At 32.5% G+C, this 22,346-nt stretch overlaps 2 protein-coding genes across 3 annotated transcripts in view; both read right to left on the reverse strand.

Moving 5' to 3' along the window:
- TRHR (thyrotropin releasing hormone receptor) overlaps positions 1-753 on the reverse strand; it is a 477,565-nt gene extending 476,812 nt beyond the window's left edge. The window contains exon 1 of the mRNA XM_031439495.2: positions 675-753. The gene's annotated coding sequence lies outside the window, so the exon portion shown is untranslated. The remainder of the gene's footprint in view (positions 1-674) is intronic.
- Positions 754-774: 21 nt separating this feature from the next.
- Positions 775-22,346, reverse strand: part of EMC2 (ER membrane protein complex subunit 2) — a 54,908-nt gene continuing 33,336 nt past the window's right edge. Inside the window, exons 11-12 of one of the 2 annotated variants that reach the window (XM_064476895.1) lie at positions 15,659-15,746; positions 775-793 (exon numbers count right to left, since the gene is read on the reverse strand). In XM_064476895.1, coding sequence (XP_064332965.1) covers positions 15,660-15,746 — 87 coding nt within the window. In that variant the 3' untranslated portion in view covers positions 775-793; position 15,659. Of the gene's footprint in view, positions 794-12,199; positions 12,370-15,658; positions 15,747-22,346 lie in introns of those variants that run through there. The other variant, XM_010985133.2, reaches the window with a different exon arrangement.

A 22,346-nucleotide genomic window follows, 5' to 3' on the forward strand; every position in this document is an offset into this window, starting at 1 on the left:
AGACCTAGGGTCACATCATACACCAGATGCCCTGCCACACAAGTGAAGGTCTTTCCTTACTGAAGTCAGCCCATAAAGTCTGGAAGAGGTGACTACTTCTTCAAACGTGCAGACACCTATGCAAGCCTACTGGCATCATGACGACTCAGGAAAACATGACACCACCAAAGGAACAAAGTAAATTTTCAATAAATGAAGCCAAAGAAGTGGAGATCCAGAAATTGCCCAATAAAGAATTCGAAATCATTGTTATAAAGATATTCAGAGAGCTACAAGAGAACACAGATAAACAATTACTAAAATCAGGAAAACAATATAAGAACAAAATGAGAAGATCAACAAAGATATAGAAAACATAAAAAAGAACCAAAGGGAAATATTTAAACTAGAGAATATAATAACTGCACTGAAAAAGTCAATAAAAGCTTTAAGAGCAGACTGCACAAATGAAGCAGAAGAAAGAAACAGTGAATTCAAAGACAGATCATTTGAACTTATCCAGTCAGAGAAGAAAAAAGAAAAAAGAATGAAAAGAAACAAAGAAACCCTATGGGACTAATGGGACACCATTAAGAGAAACAATCTATGCATCATTCAAGTACCAGAAGGAGAAAAGAAGGAGAAAGGAGAGTGTGATGCTGAAAGGGAAAAATTGCCAACAACAAATACTTTACCTGGCAAAGTTGTCCATGAGAAATGAGGTGAGACAAACACTTTTCCAGTGAACAAAGGCTCGGGGAGTTGATCACCACTAGACTTGCCTAATAAAAAATGCTGAAAGGAGTTCTTCAAGCTGAAACAAAAGGATGCTAATTAGTAATATAAAAACATATGAAAATATACAACATACTGGTGAAGTTTAGTATAAAGTCAGATTCAGAATAATACTATGATATGGTAGTGTGTTAGCTTCTTTACAATAAATGTTAAAGAAAAAAGTATTAAATATAGCTATAGTTCCTACAATTCATTAATAGATACACAATATAAAAAGATACAAATTGTGACATCAAAAACATAAAATGTGGAGAGAGAAGTAAAATTGTAGAGTTTTGTAAATATAATCAAAGTTCAGTTGTTAACAGCCTAAAATAGACTGCTATATCCATAAGATGTTCTATGTAAGCCTCAGGATAAACACAAAACAAAAACCTATAGTAGATACTCAAAACATAACAATAAGGTAATCAAAGTATACCACTATGGAAAACTATCAGTTTACAAAAGTAGACGGTAAGAGAGGAAGAAATGAACAAAGGAAACACAAAAGAGCCAGAAAACAGTTAAAAAGATGACAATAGTAAATCCCTAACTACCAATATTTTATTTAAGTGTAAATAGATTAAATTCTCCAGCCAAAGACACAGAGTGAATAAGTGAATGAAACACATACACACACACACACGAGGCCCAACTATATGATGCCTAACAAAGACACACTTCAAGGACAAACATAGATTCAAAGAAAAGAAATGGAAAAAAAAATGATGTAAATGAAACCCAAAATAGAGCAGAGGTAGGTAGCTACATTTATATCAGACAAAATAACTTTTACGTCAAAACTGTAAAAGGAAACTAAGAAGGTCATTATATAATGATAAAAGGGTCAATTCATCAAGAGGATATAACAACTGTAAATATATATGTACCTCACAGAGTACCTAAATATATTAAGCAAATGCTAACAGATCTGAAGGAAATAACAGCCAACAACACAATTAATAGTAGGGGACTTCGATACCCTACTTTTAATAATGGATATATATAATGGAAACAAAGTATCAATAAGGAAACATTGAACTTAAATTACACATTAGACCAAAAGGTCCTACATACAGAATGGAACAGTCCATCCAATAGCAGGAGAATACACATTCTTCTCAAGTGCACATGAAACATTCTCCAGAGTAGATCATATGTTAGATCACAAAACAAGTCTCAGAAAATTTAAAACACTGAAACCATAGCAGGTATCTCTTCTGACCATAATGATATGAAACTAGAAATCAGTAACAGAAGGAAAGTTGGAAAATTCACAAATACATGGAAATTAAACAACAAACTCCTAAAAAACAATGAGTCAACAATGAAATCAAAGAGAAATTAGAAAATGTATTGGAAACACCACATGCCAAAGTGTATGGGGTGCAGAAAAAGCAACACTAACAGGAACATTGATAGCAAAATGCTTACACTGCAAAAAGAAAGAACTCAAATAAATATCCTAGCTTTACACCTCAAGGAACTAGAAAAAGAAAAATAAACTCAGCTAAAAGTAATCAGAAGTAAACAGATAATAAAGATCAGTGCAGAAAACAATGAAATCAAGAATAGAAAAATTATAGAAAAGATTAATGAAACTAAGAGCTAGTTTTGTAAAAATAAATTTCATGAGCTTTTAGCTAGAATTACCAAGAAAAAAAAGGGAGAACCTAAATAAATAAAATTACAAATGAAAGAGGATACTACACAAACAAAAAGACTCATAAGAGACTACCATAAGCAATCATATACCAACAAATAGACAACCTAGAAAAAATGGATAAATTCCTAGAAATATAAACCTACCAAAACTGAATTGAGAAGAAATAAAAAATCCAAACAGACCAATTAAATCAGTAATCAAAAACTGCCCCACACATAAAAACCTAGAACCAGATGGCTTCACTGGGAAATTCTACCAAATATTTAAAGAATAATTAATGCCAATCTTTCTCAAGCTCTTCCCCAAAACTAAAGAGGACAAAACACTCCCGGACTTATTTTACAAAGCCAGTACTATCCTGATATCAAAGTCAGATTAGGATACCACAAGAAAAGAAAACTATAGACCAATATCTCTAATGAATATACATGCAAAAATTCTTAACAAAATGCTAGCAAAGCAAATTTGACAGCACATTGAAAGGAATATAGACCATAATCAAGAAAAATTTATCCCTGGGATGCAAGGATGCTTCAATATATGCAAATAATTCAATGTGACAAACAACATTAAGGAATGTAGAACTCAAATCATTTATCATCTTAATAAATGTAGAAAAAGCATTAAACAAAGTTCAAAACCCCTCCATGATAAAATTCTCAACTAATTAGATATAGAAGGAATATACTTCACATAATAAAAGCCATGTATGACAAATACACAGCTGACATCATACTTAACAGGGGAAGATGGAAAACTTTCCCACCAAGATCAGGAACAAGACAAAGATGCCCACTCTCACCACTCCTATTTAACATAGTACTGGAAGTCCTAGTCAGAGCAAACAGGCAAGAAAACAGAAATAAAAGGTATCCAAATGGAAAAAGAAGAAGTAAAACTGTTTTGTTTGCTGATAACATGATCTTGTAAACAGTAAACTCTAAAGACTCAAAAAAACTCATTGAACTAACAAATGATTTCAGTAAAATCAACACACAAAAATCAGTTTTGTTTCTACACACTGACAGTAAAATATCTGAATAAGAAATAAAGTTAACATTCCCATTTACAATAGCATCAAAAATAATAAAATACTTAGGAATAAATTTAACCAAGGAAGTGAAAGCTCTATAACACTGAAAATTTGATGAAAAAAGTTAAAAAATATACAAGTAAATGGGAGATATTCCATGCTTATGGATCAGAAGAGTTAATATTGTTAAAGTGTCTATACTTCTCAAAGCCTTCTATAGAGTCAATGTAGCCCCTATCAAAATTTCAATGGAATTTCTCACAGAAACAGAAAAAACAATCCCAAAATTCTTATGGAACCACAAAAGACCCTGATTAACCAAGTAATTCTTGAGAAAGAACAAAGCTGGAGACATTAACACCTGATTCTAAACTATATCACCAAGCTACAGTAATCAAAACAGTAAGGTAGTGGCATAAAAAACAGACACAAAAACCAATAAATTAGAATAGAGAGCTCTCAGAAATATATCCACACACATACAATCAACCAATATTGACAAGGAACCAAGAATATTCAATGGGGAAAGGACAGTCTCTTTAATAAATCACACTGGGGAAACTGGATATCTATGTACAAAGAATAAAACTGGAACACTGTCATACTCCTCTCACAAAAATTAACTTGAAAATGGATTAAGGTCTTAAACATAGATAACTCCTAGAAGAAAACATAGTGAAAAAGCTCCTTGACATCAGTCTTGGCAATAATTTTTTTTGGCTATGACACCAAAAGCACAAGCAACAAAAGCAAAAATCAACAAGTGAGACCACATCAAACTAAAAAGCTCTACAGCAAAAGAAATAATCAATAAAACTTAAAGGCAACCTAAGAAATGGGAGAAAATACATGCAAACCATGTATCTAAAAGGAGGTTCTTAACTAAATTATATATGGAACTCATTCAACTCAACAGCAAAGTAATAATAATAATAATAATAGTAATGGTAATAATAATAATAATAATCCATTTTAAAGATGGGCAAAGGACCTGAATAGACATTTTTCCAAAGAAGACATTCAAATGACCACCAAGCATTAAAAAGTACTCAATATCAATAATCAACAGAGAAATGCAAATCAAAACCACAAGATACCACCTCATACCTGTTAGAATGGCTCATTAAAAAGTTCAGAAATAACAAATGTAGAGAAGATATGGAGACAAAGGAACATTGGTTCATTGTTGGTGGCAATGTAAACTGAAACAACCAATATGAAAAACAATATGGAGATTACTTTAAAAAATTAAAAGCAGAACTACTATATGATCTAGCAATTCCACTTCTGGATATATAACCAAAAGAAATGAAACTACTATCTTGAAGAGATATCTGCACTCCTATGTTCAGTGCAGCATTATTCATAATAGCCAAGACATGGAAACAACCTAAGTATCCACTGATGGATGAGTGGATAAAGAAAATGTGGTGTACATATATCTAAAGGAATATAATTCAGCCATAAAAAGAAGAAAAGCCTGCCTTTCGTGACAACATGGAGGGATCTAGACGGCATTATGCTAATTGAAATAAGTCAGATAAAGAAAGACAAATACCGTATGATTTCACTTATATGTGGACTCTAAAAACATCAAACTCATGAAGAAACAGAGTACACTGATGGTTACCAGAGGTTGGGGGTTGGGAGAAATGGTAAGATGTTGGGCAAAGAATACAAACTTTTAATCATAAGATGAATAATTTCCAGGGATCTAATGTACACTATGAATTATAGTTAACAATACTGTATTGTATACTTGAATGTTGCTATGTGAGTAAATCTTAAATGTTCTCACCATAACAACAACAGAACACAATAAAAAATGTTAAAAAAAAAAAAAAACAACAGGACAGTAATTATGTGAGGTGAAGGATACGTTAATTAATCTTTTTGTGGTAAACAATTTGCAATATATACATGTATCTAATCATTACACTGTATACCTTAAACTTATACAGTGTTATGTATCAACTATATTTCCATAAAATTGGAGGAAAAAAAGGAAAAGAAAGAAATGTCAACACTATTTAACACTGCCTAGTTGAAGAAGCCTATAGGCCTAAACATCTTACACTGTGTTTTCCCTTTGATTCAGTAATCCTATTCCTGGACATATATCCAGAGGAAACTTTAATTTGAAAAGATATATGCACCTTAGTGTTCGTAGCCACGCTATTTACAATAGCCAAGACAAACAACCTAAGTGTCCATTGACAAATGACTGGATAAAGAAGCTGTACTATACGTATACAATGGAATACTATTTGGCCATAAAAAAGAATAAAATAATGCCATTTGAGCAAGATGGATGGACCTAGAGATTGTCATGCTGAGTGATGTAAGCCAGAAAGAGAAAGAAAATACCGTATGATATCACTTGTATGTGGAATCTAAAAAAATAACACAAATGAATTTATTTACAAAACAGAAACAGACTTATATACATAGAAAACAAATCTATGGTCACCAGGGGAAAAAGTGGGAGGGTGGAGGATGTGCAGATACTAATTACTATATATTAAATAGATAAATAACTAAGTCCTACTCTATAGCACAGAGAACTACATTCAATATCTTGTAATAGCCTATAATGAAAAAGAATATGAAAAGGAATATATATATATATACACAACTACGTCACTATGCTGTATATGAGAAATTAACACAACATTGTAAACCAACTATAATTCAGTAAAAAATAAATGAAGAAAGAGAGAGAGAGAGAAAGAATGAAAGGAAAGAAAGGAAAGAAAGGAAAGAAAGGAAAGAAAGAAAGGAAAGAAAGAAAGGAAGAAAGAAAGGAAGAAAAGAAAGGAAGAAAAGAAAGGAAGAAAGAAAAGAAAGGAAGAAAGAAAGGAAGAAAGGAAGAAAGGAAGAAAGGAAGAAAGGAAGAAAGGAAGAAAGGAAGAAAGAAAGAAAGAAAGAAAGAAAGAAAGAAAGAAAGAAAGGAAGAAAGGAAGAAAGGAAGAAAGGAAGAAAGAGAGAGAGAGAGAAAGAAAACGAACGATAGATATTTAGGGTTATGGAAAATTTTTAAAACATGTTCTTTTATATTTTTTCTACCAAGAAGTATATTTCATGCCCACCTGAAAAACTGTAAGAAGCCAAATAAAAGGTTCTTTTCATTCACATTTTATTAGCATTTGAAAAACTTCACCTACTCGTATATTCAGATCTCTATAGCATCAATGCTTACTCAATGGCTATATCTTCTACAATTATACTTTTAAAATTCATTAAATATACAAAGATTAATGTTTACTGGATTTATGTATATATCCAGAATTCATTGCTTATATTAATATTTCCATAATTATTTTAGCTGATAATAGCATGTTAAAATTACCCAGTACCATTGAAGGTTTTAAAAGTTGTAATTCCTCAATTTGATTTGTTAACCATTTCAAGAGAGCACATTATGTAAATTGCATAATGTGGAACTATTAAAAATAGTTTATTTTACATACAGCAACATTAAGAAAGTCAAATGTAAAGATACATAGAAAAATCCTATAATTATTATATTTAGCTTGATTTTGATTAAAATATTCGTCCCTTTTGTAGTTTAAAATAACATAAAATCAGCCTAGCAGTTTTTACATTTCAGAAGTTAAAAAATTTACTCTAGGTGGCGTACTTCTATAAGCTTGTAGAAGGAAAAGAATACAACTGAAAATCAAGCTTTTTCGTAATTTCTAATCAATGACTGTCAAAATTAAGAATTCAAAAACTAGTCCAATGGTATGAAATTTGTTAATAGAAAATTAAGTTTAAAGTTATTATGCTAACTTGGGATATAATTAACAATATAAAATACTCTGTTATGATCCTCTTTAGACTAGCAACTACTTCCTTGTATGAAAAACTTTAGATAAATCACACGCAGAAAAATAAAATACCTAGCAGTAACCTCCCCCATGGAAAAAGCCCAATATTGTGTTCAACTAATTTTACATCTTTAATTTGCTTTTTAAAACTCCCTCTCATTCTAATACTAAGACTGCATTTGTGCAAGCATCAGAGTTCTGACCCTGAGTGCCACTTGCGATGCTACTTACACCATGTCTATTTCCCAACTGCCATTACTTTTTTTTCCAGCCAGCATATATATCATGCTGTTTGAAGTTCTTTTTAGCAAGACAATTTTTACAGTTTTTCTTCAATCGTTTTTATCTTGAACCATACAACTTTGATTCCCTTAACAAGAACTGCAGTCGTATTAGAGCAATTTTTTTTTTAAGTCAAACTAGGGGAGGAGACATTGGGGAATTACCAGCCAATGGAGCTGTGTTGTCTCCAGTTCTGTCTGTCATACTGAGTATGACATATAGACCTGTAGGCCAGTATAGTGAAATGGATCCAAGATCAGCTGTCATTTTGAGTCCAACTTTTGAAACTACTCTATAGTTACCACTCTGTAGAGCTTCAAATTGATTTTAAATTGATATATTTTTGTACACACAATTACCTAGAATTTTTAAAGAACATGCTTTTTGGTAGACCAACTCTTTTGGTTATTCCTCTGACAGTCACATTTTTACATAATTCTTATCCATGATCTCATGTAATATTTAAGTTGCCTAAAAAGGAACTGAATTCACAGTTAAGGGAAATTCTTAATAGTTTATCTCTCAGGTTCACGAGGCATAAGCTCAGATTTCTTCAAAGTTACTGTCTACTCTACTTGGAAATGTTCATTATTATTTGGACATCTGCAAGTAAATATTTCTCTATTAATGACTTATTTGCTAAGTACTTGTCTCCAAGTTTGTTTTGGTGGCAGCAGTTTGCTGAGGTAGAGGAATTTTTCTAGGACCTAAAGACTTGAAAATGAGTTGTACATTCTTATGTTTGTTTTCTTATGTTAAATAGTAGAGATGTAATTGATATTATTGGAATTCAGTCATTTGTGGCTGAAATGGTTTGTTGCAAATGCTATTTCGTTTGTTTATTTGTTTTGGAGAGGGAGTAAGTAGGTTTATTTACTTATTTTTTTAGTGGAGGTACTGAGGATTGAACCAAGGACGTAATGCATGCTAGGGATGCACTCTACCACTTAGCTACACCTTCCTCCTTGTTACAATATGCTTCTTATTGAAATTTGGGCATCAAAATTTCTAATTACTATTTAGGTTTTATATCAATAAACAATGAATATAGAATAAAGGATTTGATTTATTCTTGCTTTCTACCATGTGTACTGTAATGCAAAGCTCATACATTCTATACCCCATTGTGATTATTACAATTAGGTGCAAAGTGAAATATAATGAGGTGCAAAGTAAAATACGTATACAGAAATGGAGAGATGTGTATATGAACGTCTGTGTACGTGTATTTAAATTCCATGCTAGAAGCTGGAAAAACAATAGTAGACAAAAAAAAAAAAATTGCCTCTGACCCCATGTAATTAAAGAATCTACTGGAGGAGATAATCACCTGAAAATATAATTAAAGTGACACATGTTCCAAGTGAAAGTTACAAGATAATATAAAATATATGACAAACTGTTTTCCACAGTGACTGAATATATGCTCCCCTTAATCATCAGCACATAGGATTATGGGTGTTTTATTTATTTTAGCCATTCCAATACGTTTCAGTGGTATCTCATTATAACTTCAATTTTCACTTCTCTATTAATAGCTATTTATGCTGAACATATTTTCATGTGCCACCACTACAGCCTCTTCTTTGAAGTGTCTATTCAAGCCTTTTGCCCATTTTCTACTTGGATTGTTTTCTTACTATTGAATTTTGAAAGTTCTTAATATATTCTGGATTCAAGTCCTTTACTGAGTATCTGTTTGCAAATATTTTGTCCATGGCTTGTCTTTCCATTCCTTTAACATGATCTTTCTCAGAATTTTAAAAGAATGTATTTTTCACAGAAAAGTCCAATTTATTCATATTTTTTAAAAAAGATTACACCTTGTTGTCACTTGAAGAATTCTGGCCTACCTGTAGGTCAAAGAGATTTCTTCCTGTTTTTTTTTTTTTCCCCTAAAAATTTTAGTCTTACATATTGTATTTAGATCCATGACCCATTTTGAATTAATATTTTTATAAGATGGTAGGTCTAGGTTGAGGGATTTTTGATATAAATTTCCAATTGTTCCAGCACCATTTGTTGAATACCAATTGTCCCAGCACAGTTCCTCCATTGAATTGCTGATGTACCATTCCCCAAAATTAGTTGCCATATTGGTGTGAATCAATTCTGGACTCTGTATTTTGTTCCATTGCTCTATGTGTCTATTACTTTGACAAAACCACACAATCAATGCCACACTGTACTGTTTACTGTAGTAGCCATATAGTCTTAAGTATCTTGCAGTCTCATTCCTTCCATATTATCTTCATTTCCAAAATTGTGTAGGATGTTCTGGTTCCTTTGCCTTTTCATATAAATTTTAGAAAATTTGTCTATCTGCAAAGAATCCTTCTGGGATTTTGACAGAAATTGTATTAAATCCATTGATCCTTTGGGGAAAACAGACATCTTTATCAAGTTGTCTCCCAGTCCATGAATATGGTATGTCTCTCCATTTGTTTGGGTCTTCTTTCTTTCACTAGAATTTGTAGTTTTCAGCAAACATATCCCTTAAGTTTTTAAAAATTTATACTTAATATTTTCCACAATTCTAAATATAAATGGTAATAGTGTTTATTGTTAGCATATAAAAATACAATTTCTGTTGACCTTACATTATTCTGTGATCTTGCTAAAGTTACTTATTATCAGGATGTTCTTGGAGGCTTCCTGGGATTTGTTATGTAGACGATCAGATTTTCTATGTAAGTTTTGCAGATTTTTTTTTTTTAATCAGACTGAGGTGGTTTCCTTCTATTGCTATTAGTTTTTTTTTCTTTTCACCATAAATGGGTGTTGATTATGTCAAATGCTTTTTCTCATATCAACTGATATGATCAAATGGTTTTTCTCATTTTCTCCTTAATATGATGAATTACATTAACCAAGTTTCAAATGTTAAAACAGCCTTGCATATCTGGAATAAACCCCAACAGGCTGTGGGAACAACTCAAATGTCTTTCCATGGTGAATGGATTACCAGACTGTGATACATCCATACAATAGAATACTACTTAGCCATACAAAGAAACATACTATTGACACATACAACTACAATGATAGAGCTAAAGGGCAATATGCTGAGCAAAAGAAGCCAGTCTCAAAGGGTTAGATATTGCATGACTACACTGGTAAAATATTCTGACAGTGACAAAATTATAGTGACAGAGAAAAAATCAATGGACAGTAGGCATTAAGGTTAGATGAGGATGTAGCAAGCAAGAAGTTCCTGTGATACATACTCTATATCCTGATTGCGGTGATGGTAACATGAATCTACACATGTAACACTTCATGAACAGAGAAAGAGAGAGAGAGCGTGTAAAAACTGTGAAATCTAAATGAAGTCTGTACCTGAGTTAACAGTATTGCTGCAATGTCAATTTCCTGGTTTGACAATGTATTAAGATTACACAAGACAGTAAGGAGAAGCTGGTACGTGGGAACTTTGCATTGTTTTTGCAGCTTCTTCTAAGTCTTAAAAGTATTTTTAAACAAAAGATTATTTTTAAAATACAGTAGGAAAAATAAGAGGGGCCTGAACGCTGAAAGATGTATCAAGGAAAGCTTTGTTTTAAACAGAAGGAATAGAGTACCAAATTTGTGGGAAAAGGAAGCATAGTAACCCCATCGAATTTAAGTATAGCTAAAATCAGAAACAAAGGGGGAGAGTTGAAGACAGTTCACCATTAAAAATATCTGAACCTTCCTTCTGGTTCTGATACTATATAGAACCTGATAGGTCATGTTTAAAGCAACAAATGGGAAACAACTGAAGAGTTTTAAAGAAGGGGAAGGATGAAAAGGCATTATTAGTGATGTTATGTCACCTAACTGCAGTGGAGAATGGACTAGGGGGAAGTGAAGATGCTATCTGGCCACTGTTGTAGTCCAGGAGTCAAGCAATGGCAGCTGCTTGACAACAGAAAGTGGAGAAAAATTGGTAGACTTGAGGTGTATAATAGAGCACAAAATACATGGAATATAGTCATGATTTAAAAGACTGAAAATGTCCATTAGATTGGTGACATGGGACTAAACTATTTAAAAGAAATAATGCAGGAGGTGGGGGGAATGCCAGACTAGAGCAATTTAAAGGCTGAGAAAACAAACATGAGTTTAGACAAGTGAGGAAATTTGGCTGTAAAAAAGAGAGAAATGGGTAGTAGCTGGAGGGAGGGCTGTGAGAAAGAGGGAAGATTTTTTTTTTAAGGGAGTGTTTAATCATGATTTTAATAAATATTTTTAAATGAAAAGGGAAAAATTAGGGAACAAGCTGAGCATATTTTAGTCTTAACAGGAAGAATCTGGTTGAAACAATAAAAAAGAGAAGAGATAATGAAGAAAAGAGATGACATTTGCGGTAAGTCAGGACACTCCACAGTAGTAGAGAGTATGGCAAATTCATGAAACTGAAGTATGGTTAAAGCATAAAAAATGAGAGTGACAGTGGTGGGAAATAGCTCATAAAAAAGTAGGGCTAACTTTCTTCTACTGTAAGAGGAAAAGAGGTGAAGCTAGGTACAAGAATGTCTGATACTGGGTATGTTTTTATCTGATGACTTCTTTTTCTCTGTGAAATAGTAAAAGAGCTATATTAAGTTAACTAGAGCTGCTGTAATAAAGTACACAGAGGACAGCATGTCTTAAAACAACAGAAATTTATTTCATCACAGTTCTAAAGGTCAGAAGTCCAAGATCAAGGCATCAGCAGGGATGGTTTCTTCAGATGAGTCACTCCTCGGCTTGTAGATGGACATCTTCTTTTTGTCTTCCCATGATCCTTCCTCTGTATGTCTGTGTCCTTATCTCTCCTTACAAAAATATTACTCATATTGGATTAGGGCTCACCCATATGACCTAACTGTACTCAATGATCACTTTAAAGACTCTACCTCCAAATAAAGTCACATTCAGAGATACAAGTTAGGACTTCAAATATGAAATCTGGGAGACAATTCAGCCTGTAACAAGAGGTTACTTGCCAAGACTGAGAAAGGAGATAGGATAAATCAGAGGCTCAGAGTAAACGAGGTTTGAAATAGTCCTAAATAGTTTAAAATAGTTCTCACATTGACTATAAATGAAGCAACATCTTTAATAGTAATTTAGTTTAAATTCAATTAAATGAAAAATGAAATTCTGACTTTATTATTCCATTAAAAAATGTTTTACAAGCCTAAAAATCTGAATTCTAATCCTTACTCTGCTAACAAGCAATGTTCCTTGGATATATCTGGCTCTGATTTTGGTCACACTAACAGGACAGACATGCATTTCTGAGAATCTCAATACCTCATCTCAAAATGGAGTACAACTAAATCTCTCTGATGTTCCTTCTAAACTCCTATAATTCTTTTAAGTAAAATGAAGTTACTTTGAGATCAAATGGGTCATGGCATTAGGAAAAAAAAAGATTCTTTGAAATATTTGCTAATAAAAATGTATGCTTCTAACATACTAAAACATTAATTTTCTGCTTCTTTTTTTTCTGTATCCTCCTCTGTTTCCAAGTCAATGTTATCCTCATGATTGAGGTTGTTCTAAATATGCGTTTTTCTCACCTCTGTTGGCTTAAATACTAGGCACTGAGTTGCAACGATACTACTTCTTTTGTTATATGTAATTATCCACTTAACTTTAAATCATTACATTCTGAAATAGCATTCCTAGCATGTCTAAAATAAGAGTTTTACATGTTAAAAAAAAATGTTGAATAGTGGAACTATTAGTCAGAAACATATGTGGCTAAAGTAATAGAAAATCCAAACAATGGCTTAACAATCAAGTATTTTGCTTACGTAGTAAGTGCAGAAACTAGCAATTGCTCTTGTTAATTCAGGTATTCAACAATGTTATCAGAGACCCAGGCTCCCCTAATCTTTCTATGGAACCATCTTTGAAATGTAGCTTTCATTCTCATATTTGCTATTTCATGGTTGTAAGATGGCTATTGACCTTCAGACATGCTGTTGACATTTACAGCCAGAAGAGGCAAAAAGTGTCCCCTACAAAGCTTTGACAACAGGTTTCTGTTTATTTCGTTAGCCCTAATTAGGTTACATATCCATACTTTGGATTATCTGCACTTTCCAATATGGTGTCCATGAGTCACATGCAGCTATTAAAATTAAAATTAAATTAAAAATTCAGTTTCTCAGTTGTCTTGGTTACATTTCAAGTGCTCAACAGCCACATACAGCTAGTGGCTGCCATATTAGGCAGCACATATATGGAATATTTTCTTCAGTGCAAAAAGTTCTGTCTTAGCATAACACAGACCATAGAAATGAAACCACTTCAGTTTTAGAACAATCATGACACTACCCCTAGGGTTGGGGTAAGGTCCTAAACTCCTGGAAGAACAGGGATTATGCTCCTATCTGAACAATAGAGGATACTGTTAATAAGGAAGGAGGTAAAAGCGGTTGGGTAGGCAACTGTTGACCACAATGAAGTTATCAGTATACTTAAATTGAGGTTTATAAATTATCACACATTAACAATGTACTTATAAATAAAAAATTCCTGGCAAGGAGGTTATTAAAATTATAAAAAATAAAGTGAAACTTACGGCTGATGTTAAATTACTTACTACACAAATACTGCTAAACACTATTCTAGTGACTCATGGGGAGAGATTAAAGGGAAGAGAGGTAATGGAATAATACGCAGGCACTATTTTCTTTAGAGCAAAAAAATCTGAAGTGGCTGATTACGTTGAAAATGGTTACTAAATTCATGGGCAAAAACAGTGTATCTTATGGTAACAAAGACTAGCTGATAAGAACTATCTTCATATGGAGAGTTATTTCACATCTGCTCATTACTCATGGCAGAATAAAATGAAAAAACCTGCAAAATGAAATAATTAGACTAGATGTGGAGAATAATTTATTAACAATTATTCAAAAGGCTAAAAAGCTGATACTGACAGTTTTCTTCCTTAAGATTTCCAGGTTATCAATTTTTCCATGATCCCCATTTGCCCAAATCCAGCAATGACAAGCATGCCGGAGTTTCTGTATAATGCTGGTAATAAATGAATGAATGAATGAACACATAAATAAATAAATAAATAAATAAATAAATAAATAAATAAATAAATAAATAAATAAATAAATAAATAAAGTAGTTATATATATGTAATTTATATGTATAAATTACAAACTACAATTAACAGTATCTGCCCTGAATGAATAACTGCTTATTTTAAAAACTGATTCATGTCTGAATAAAGTCTTCAACTCTCAAAGTTTTTTCTATTCCATTGAACCATGCAAAATACTGCTAAAGGTAGTGTAATTGGTTGTACATTATGAAAAGAAAGAAGAAATTCTAATTATCACTAAGGAGGTAATAACAGAATTGTAAAACTTTTGCTTCTAAAGATAGTTAAGATTTTCTTATTTTTTCCTAAAGTAAAAATAACTCATACATGAACTCTAAACTATTTTATCCATTAAAAAAAAAAATTATGTCTATAGCAAAGAAAAATTTTACAGGAAGTGCTGAAATTTGGAGAATGATATATTTTAAGCAAAATTTATCAGAGTAACATTACAGCACAAAAAATAATAGCCCACTGGAATGCAGAGCAAAATCCAACGTGACACTATAAAGAGAATCAAAATAATTCACCAGTATTTTGCTTCTGCCAGTTATATGTGCTGTGTTATTTCCTGCCACAAATAAAAAGGCGTTAACTAGAAACTGAGTTCTAAAACAACATATTCATATTCACTATTTGATTATAACAAAAAGAATCTGAATTTTCATATGCAAGTTTAATACATCATCACAGTTTATTTAATAAGGTTATTTCTAGATCAGCTTATGGTTTAAAAGCAGTTATATATGTGTGATATGAAGAAAATGATGTACAATCAATAAGAATCTTATTAAACCTTTCTTCTATGGGCTTTTCCCCATCTTCCTGCTTAGCAGTAAATGGCATTTTTAGGTTTTATAAACACACTCTTTGCAACTGCCTTCTCAACAGAAAATCAGAATATAAACAGCACTGGGCATCTAGTAAGTAAGTCACAAACCAGTAGTTCATTTTTGCAGTTGTGAAATGTAACGTGAAAGAGTTTTTGAAACCTTAAGACTGGGTGATCTGCAGTGTTTCCAACATGTCTTCGACTGCCTTGAGAGAGTATTTGGTTTCCTTCTTACTTCGACCTGCAAACTAATTTTTTAAAAATGCAATTAGGCTCCATTTCAGTGGCAGGTTCAAAATCACAATCTTACCTTCAAATTGTTAATGAGAGTTAACATTATCTATTTTATCACAAGCATGAAATCAAATATGATCTTTTTCTTCAATAAAAAACAAAATTTGGGTTTTAAGGACATTTTCATTCAGGCTTCATCTTCAACTGAAGTATCAAAAATTTCCCCATAAAACTGGCCACTTTAAGTGTTTAGTATGATAACCTATAAAAACATAAATTTAATTTTCAAACTATCTTTCCTTTTCAGACTAGAAATCCTTTATGAAATGAAAAACATAATTTAGAAATGAAATTTATGTAGAAATGTGGACCATTTCTACTTGTGCGACCTCTAAACAAATTTTTACAACTTCAAACAAAGGTAAAATATATAATGTAAAGGACTTTTATTAATCATTTTTAAAGTCGCAAGATTCTTCTAAAATTATTTACAGTAGGTTGCAATTTTTAATTTTCCAGATTTATTAGTTGACCAAATAGTATGTTTCTGCAGCAAGGAGCTTTCAAATAAAACTCTAGGCTACATATTGAAATGATATAAATATGTTTCAAAGCATGCATTTCTATTAAGTCATAATTTATTTTGTAATATCAAACTGGGACTGGATTTTACAATGGAAATAAGACATAAGTGCATTAAATACTATCTTTGAATATTTAAAAGCAAATTTATGGTGTATTAAATTCAACACAGTGCATAATCAGTGGGGGAAACATTGCTGAATACCCCATGCTGATTTCAAAACGAGTTTTCTAAATAGACTGACAATTTCCATCATTTACCAGTTTAGCTTAACACTACAAATTTACTAGTAAGTAAGTGTTCCTTGTAAAGGCAGGGGAAGGTTTATTATATCTATATTATCTGTTTTTCCTCTGGTTAAAGTACTGATTAACATTTGCTTTTAGCAACATATAGTATTTTCAAGTTAAGATCTAAGCACTCAATACATTTTCAAGTGATTGATCTTTTCCTTCAAATACCAATGCTGTCTTAAGTACTTAATACTTGATTTATGATGTGTTCCTTCTCTTTTGTAATTAACTTAATTTGGCAAACTTCATGTGACCTGTTGAGAAAGATTAAGTGATCACGCACAGGTAACATCATAGAAGCAATAGGCTTCAGGAATGGTAACCTGCCTCTGACCTCTCTGGCTGCAGCTTAACATTATGATTATCCTACTTCCTAAAACATTAGCTTCTGTGGTTAAATCTTGACTTGATAGAGTAAATAAAGGGGGTTTTTAGAGGAAGCCAAGGAAAGAGAAAAGTTTCTCCTAAGAATTAAGATCACTTTGCCTTTCATAAAATATTACTAATTTAAGGAATTCAAATGATGAACTTACAAGTCATAATTACAAAATATGGTAACAGCAACACATTCAAAACTTTGCCTTTACATAATTTGCCTTGGTGTGTACAGGATGTGGAGTGTGCTTATTACTCCTATTATCCAGTTGATAAATTAACTTTCACAAGGACTTACCAAGAACAGAAAGCCTTTCTTTTACCACTGCCTATCCAAAGTAAACAGGAATGGTCCTAATCACATACTTAAAGGTCTAATTCTAAGAAAAAGCTTTTGATGGATTGGGGGAGGGGGTAGAAAATAGGACATCACAAAGTAACACTTATTTTAACTTTTTAAACAGCAAAATAAAAGTGAAAAATTTTTGTAGAGATCAATCATAACAAGTATTTTAAAATACAGCATTTTTCTTGGTTTGTACTTAAATGTAATAAAAAAGTAACAAATATAAATTTGTAGTTTCTAAAATTAGCTAATTAAAAAAATCACCTCAGATTGTGTGTCAACACTACTGACAACCACTGCAATTTAGGATAAACCAAACTAACTTATCTGTGTCAGAACAAATAAAAGAAAGCTGGAAATACAAATCTATCACTTCAAATTTTACCTGACATGCAATTATTTTGTCTATTCCAGAAATTATATGGCAATTTAACTGATTAAGCTGCAATCCTATTTTTGTCTCAAATCATGATTTAATTTTCTATTTCCCAAAAGGATAGTAACAGAATCACCTCTGCAATCATAAATAGCATATGGCTCACCAGCATACACGAATTTAACAGAGTACCAAAGAAACATTTATCTGGAAAATTATTGAGCAGGTTCACATTAAAGTTTTTCATGAGCATTAATCAAACTTGCCTGCCTCTACTGAACATGTTAAACCAATTACCTAATTGAAGAGCAAGTAGTAGCCATATTCAGTTTCATTATTTAATAGAAACAAAGAAAGTTCTTAAAATCTCATTTTCTCTAATTTTTAAATGCCTAGAAAAACATTACAATAAGGAATATTTATTATATACTTTATATTTGTTTATATGCCTAGACATGTTATAAAGTTCTCAATTAGATCCCAGAGATTTATCTAATTACTAAAATGACAATCTCTGAAAGTTCTACTTTTCCACATTAATCACAAATTCTGCATTTTTATTTTCATATAGTTAGATTTTGCTTAAGTAAACCTTTTTTCATAATTCCCTGTTGGATCCTAAAGAAAATTCACAAGAAAGAACACACAAATAATAAAAACTTACTTATAAAATTCAAAGGTCAATGATTTACCATTGTGATAACCAGGATAAACTGGACTAAAATTGACAAATTTACACAATTTGTGGAAAATTCTAGGGTGGACAAAGTAATAAGATAAATAAAATGGAACAGTGGATGGATGAATCTCAGAAACATGCTGAGTGAAAGAAGCCAGGCACAAACAAGCACATAATCTATGATCTCATTTTATAGATAAAGTTCTAGTACAGGCAAAATTAATTTATAGTGATGAAAATCAAATCAATGCTTATCTGCAGTGTGGAATGGGGCCGAATACAAAGTGGCAGAAGGGAACTTTCTGGGGTGATGGAAACTATATCCTGAATGGGGTAGTGGTAAGAGAGGAGTATGTTTGTCAAAACTCAACTGTATACTTAAAACGTTATTATATGTAAATTATACCTCAATAAGGGCAGAAATATAAATAAGCCCAGTATAGACTAGCAAAATTACTCAACTAAGCCCAAACCTACCTGATACCTTACAGAATCATAAGCAAATAGGTTGTTATTTTAAGCCACTGTTAGCAAAAGCCAATGGCTACAAATATTTATGAGATCTGATTCACAGAAAGAGAACCCTGCCGAAAAAGCACTGCCGAAAAAGCACAGAAGATAAAAACTTCAAAAGCACCAAAAGATTTTATTTAAAATCAGTTATTAGTAACTAGAGGCAAAAAAAAACTTGTGCACAACGGGTGACTCCCTGTTGAGGAGTATTTTAGGTTGCTGTACAGAAACCTGACATGATCCAATTGAGAGGTATGTTATCTTCTTGGAGTGGTATCCAAGATGGCAGAAACTGACAAAAACTCCTTGTATTATCTTTTCCTTAGAGTCAAAAAAAAAGGCAAATCATACCTTCAGAAAGACATGCAAAAACACCACTGGGGACTATGGAGTTTATGGTGCAAAACTCAAAGACAGAAGAGCACAAATAATACTTTCAGAGTTCTTTGCAAAGAACACTGACACTTTATAGAATAGGGTTTAGACATATAAACAATGCCTTAAAATACTGAAATGATGGGATTCCTGTCTAGCGGTAAAGTCCATCTCAAAAGGCAGGGAAGGGCATGTTTGTCTGGTCATGTATTACTGAAGAGACAGAAAAAAAGAGGAAAAAAAAAATACCCAAACAAAACTCTGAATTTCATTACTACTGAGAGCTTGGGTCAGAAATGAAAAGACAAATAAGCAGAGGTAGGATATCAATTGTTCACATGAGAAATAACTGAGAAGGGAGTTGGAAACTGTAATTACAGTTTCTGGTACATTTATACCTGACATCACTTTATAAAGGCAGTATATTGTGGCCATTAAAAACATCAACTCTGGAGTCAGACTGCCTAGATTTGAAAACAGCTCCATCATGTCACCTTGAAGAAAGTTATTTAATCTTTCCATGCCTTAATTTCCTCATTTGTAAAACAGAAAAACTACTGAGCTTATAATAAATTTTCTACGTGTGCTACTGTAACTGTTGTTATTGTTGTTTGTTGTTGTTGTAACTGCAGTGGACATAGCAGGCATAATACAGTGAACTCAGAGCATGCAATTAGTGAACACAATAAAACGTGTACTGCTGTGGTCTGATGAAAAGTATGTTTCATCCTTTAATCCTCAGAAAACTTTTATTATGCCCATCTTACAGATGAAAAGCTAGGCTCAGAGACGGTAAATAATTTATCCAAGGTTGCATACTAGTAAATGACAGAGCCAAACTCTGAAGCCAGATAAAACAGATCTAGTATCTGTGTACTTCTCACAATTACTACAGCATACTAGCTTTCACAGAATGGGACTTACGACCCAATACAGAAAGACAGAAACACTCTGGACAGCTACATGGGGGAAACTGACACCTATTTCACATCATACATAAAAATCAGTTCCAAATGGATTGTAGATCTAAATGTGAAAAGTAGAAGGAAAAAAAACTCTAAAGACACACAAGATTATCTTTATGACCATAAGTAGCAAATGATTTCTCAGAACACAAAAAGCACAAACCATAAGGGAAATGAATGATTAGATTGAAAATAATCTTCAGAACTTTTGTTCATCAAAATCATTTGAAAATGACTGCAACTAAGGAGTTGAAAAGATTTGCTACACATATAATGAACAAAGGGTTCATAATCAAAAAACTAAAAAAAAAGTAAAAAGTCATAAACCAATGAAAAAGATAAGACTTCATGAAAGATATTCAAATAAACATATGAAAAAGTGTTCAACCTCACTGGTCATCAGAGAGACACAAAATGAAACCATTAAGATACCACTACACATACACTGGAATGGCTATAATTACAAAAACTGACAGAAGCAAGTGATAGTGAAAATGTGCAACTATGAAACCTCTCAGACACTGCTGATGGGGCTATAAACAACTAGTTTGGAAAACAAACTTTATCTACTACAGTTAGATATAGGTATATCCTATAACCCAGTATTTCCAATCACACATATACACCCATCAGAAGTATATGTATACATACACCAAACGACTTGTACAGCAAGATCATAATAGCCTCAAATAGGAAATAATCCAAATGCTTATTGACAGCTGACTGAATAAATTGTAGTATGTTCATATAATAGACTACAACACAATGAAAATAAATGAACCATAGACATAAATAAGAATAAATCTCATAAACAGTGACCAAACAAAAATAAACACACACTGTACGATTCCATAAAGTTCAAACTAAGCCAAAACAATGGGATTATAAATTAGTATTCTTGAGGAAGACAGTAGGAGTAGAATCTGAAAGAAGGTACCATAAAGGTTTTGGGGTGCTGCAATGTTCCTACTTACTGCCCTGGATACATTTACTTGTATAATTCACTGGAATGTACATTTATGACTTGGGTTATTTTTTCTATGTTTGTTATAATTTAATAAAAATTGATTTTAGAAATATAGTCATATAGTCATGCCATGTCAGAAAACAGCAATCTGAGTAGCTAGTTGTTTCTCAAAAAAATCTTTAAAATAATGAGGTAGTTTACGTATCCGTATCATAATTTGCATTTCAATCACCAACAAAATACTCCTTCCTCCCTCCCCAAGCCTACTCTGTAGAATCCTGTTACAAATCTGAGCTCTCTCAAACTGCATTTGAAGATGCACAGCCTAGCTAATGTTGTAAATATTCTGACTTGCAATATGCCAACAGAACATTCTCTATTATATGTAATAAAAATACACAAAAGTTACTTTAAATGGTGTGATCTTCAGGGCACTGAACTGTTTTAATCTCCTCAACCTAGAGTACAAAAACAAAGAAACAAAGAGCGCCAAAACCAAAAACAAGCTAACAGAAAGCAACCCAACAAAGACATCTTTTTTAAAAAACAACATTGCAAGCAACCCTCTAAAACTCTAGAATGCTGTTATACCACCAATAGTAGCAGGACCTATGGAAGTTCAAGAGCTGTGTGATAGGCACAACAGGATGTAAAAGAGGACAAGCTACCACTCTGTAAGCCACAGAAATGAAAAAAGTATGAATTCATGAATCTGCAAATGGCCTACAAAACCAAGATAGTTTCAAAGGCTCCAAATCAAAGATAAGTGTAAAAAATTGCATGTAGATGTGACATTAAACAAGTCTAATAGTCCAAGACTTCAAAAAATCTCTGAAAAACCCAGCAAACAACTCCTCCAAAGGAGGAAAAAAAAATTCACACTTAAGGAAAACTACCAGAAACTGAAAAACACTGGGGGTAAGAGGGAGAGACGGTTCAGATAAGGGGGAGGGGAGGAAGGGAGGTAGTGATGCCCAGAGGCAGCAAATCTTAGAAGAAACAACAACAACAACAACAACAACAACAAAATGTATCAGTTAAAGCTGAGAGCAACACATAAGAATTCAAGATCTGTAGGCACATAGGGGAAGACGAGAGGGCTGGAGCCAGAAAACTCTGAACCAGACCTAGTTCTGAGAAAG

This window comes from Camelus dromedarius, chromosome 20 (assembly GCF_036321535.1).
Source record: "Camelus dromedarius isolate mCamDro1 chromosome 20, mCamDro1.pat, whole genome shotgun sequence".
NCBI classification, from domain to species: Eukaryota; Metazoa; Chordata; class Mammalia; order Artiodactyla; family Camelidae; genus Camelus; species Camelus dromedarius.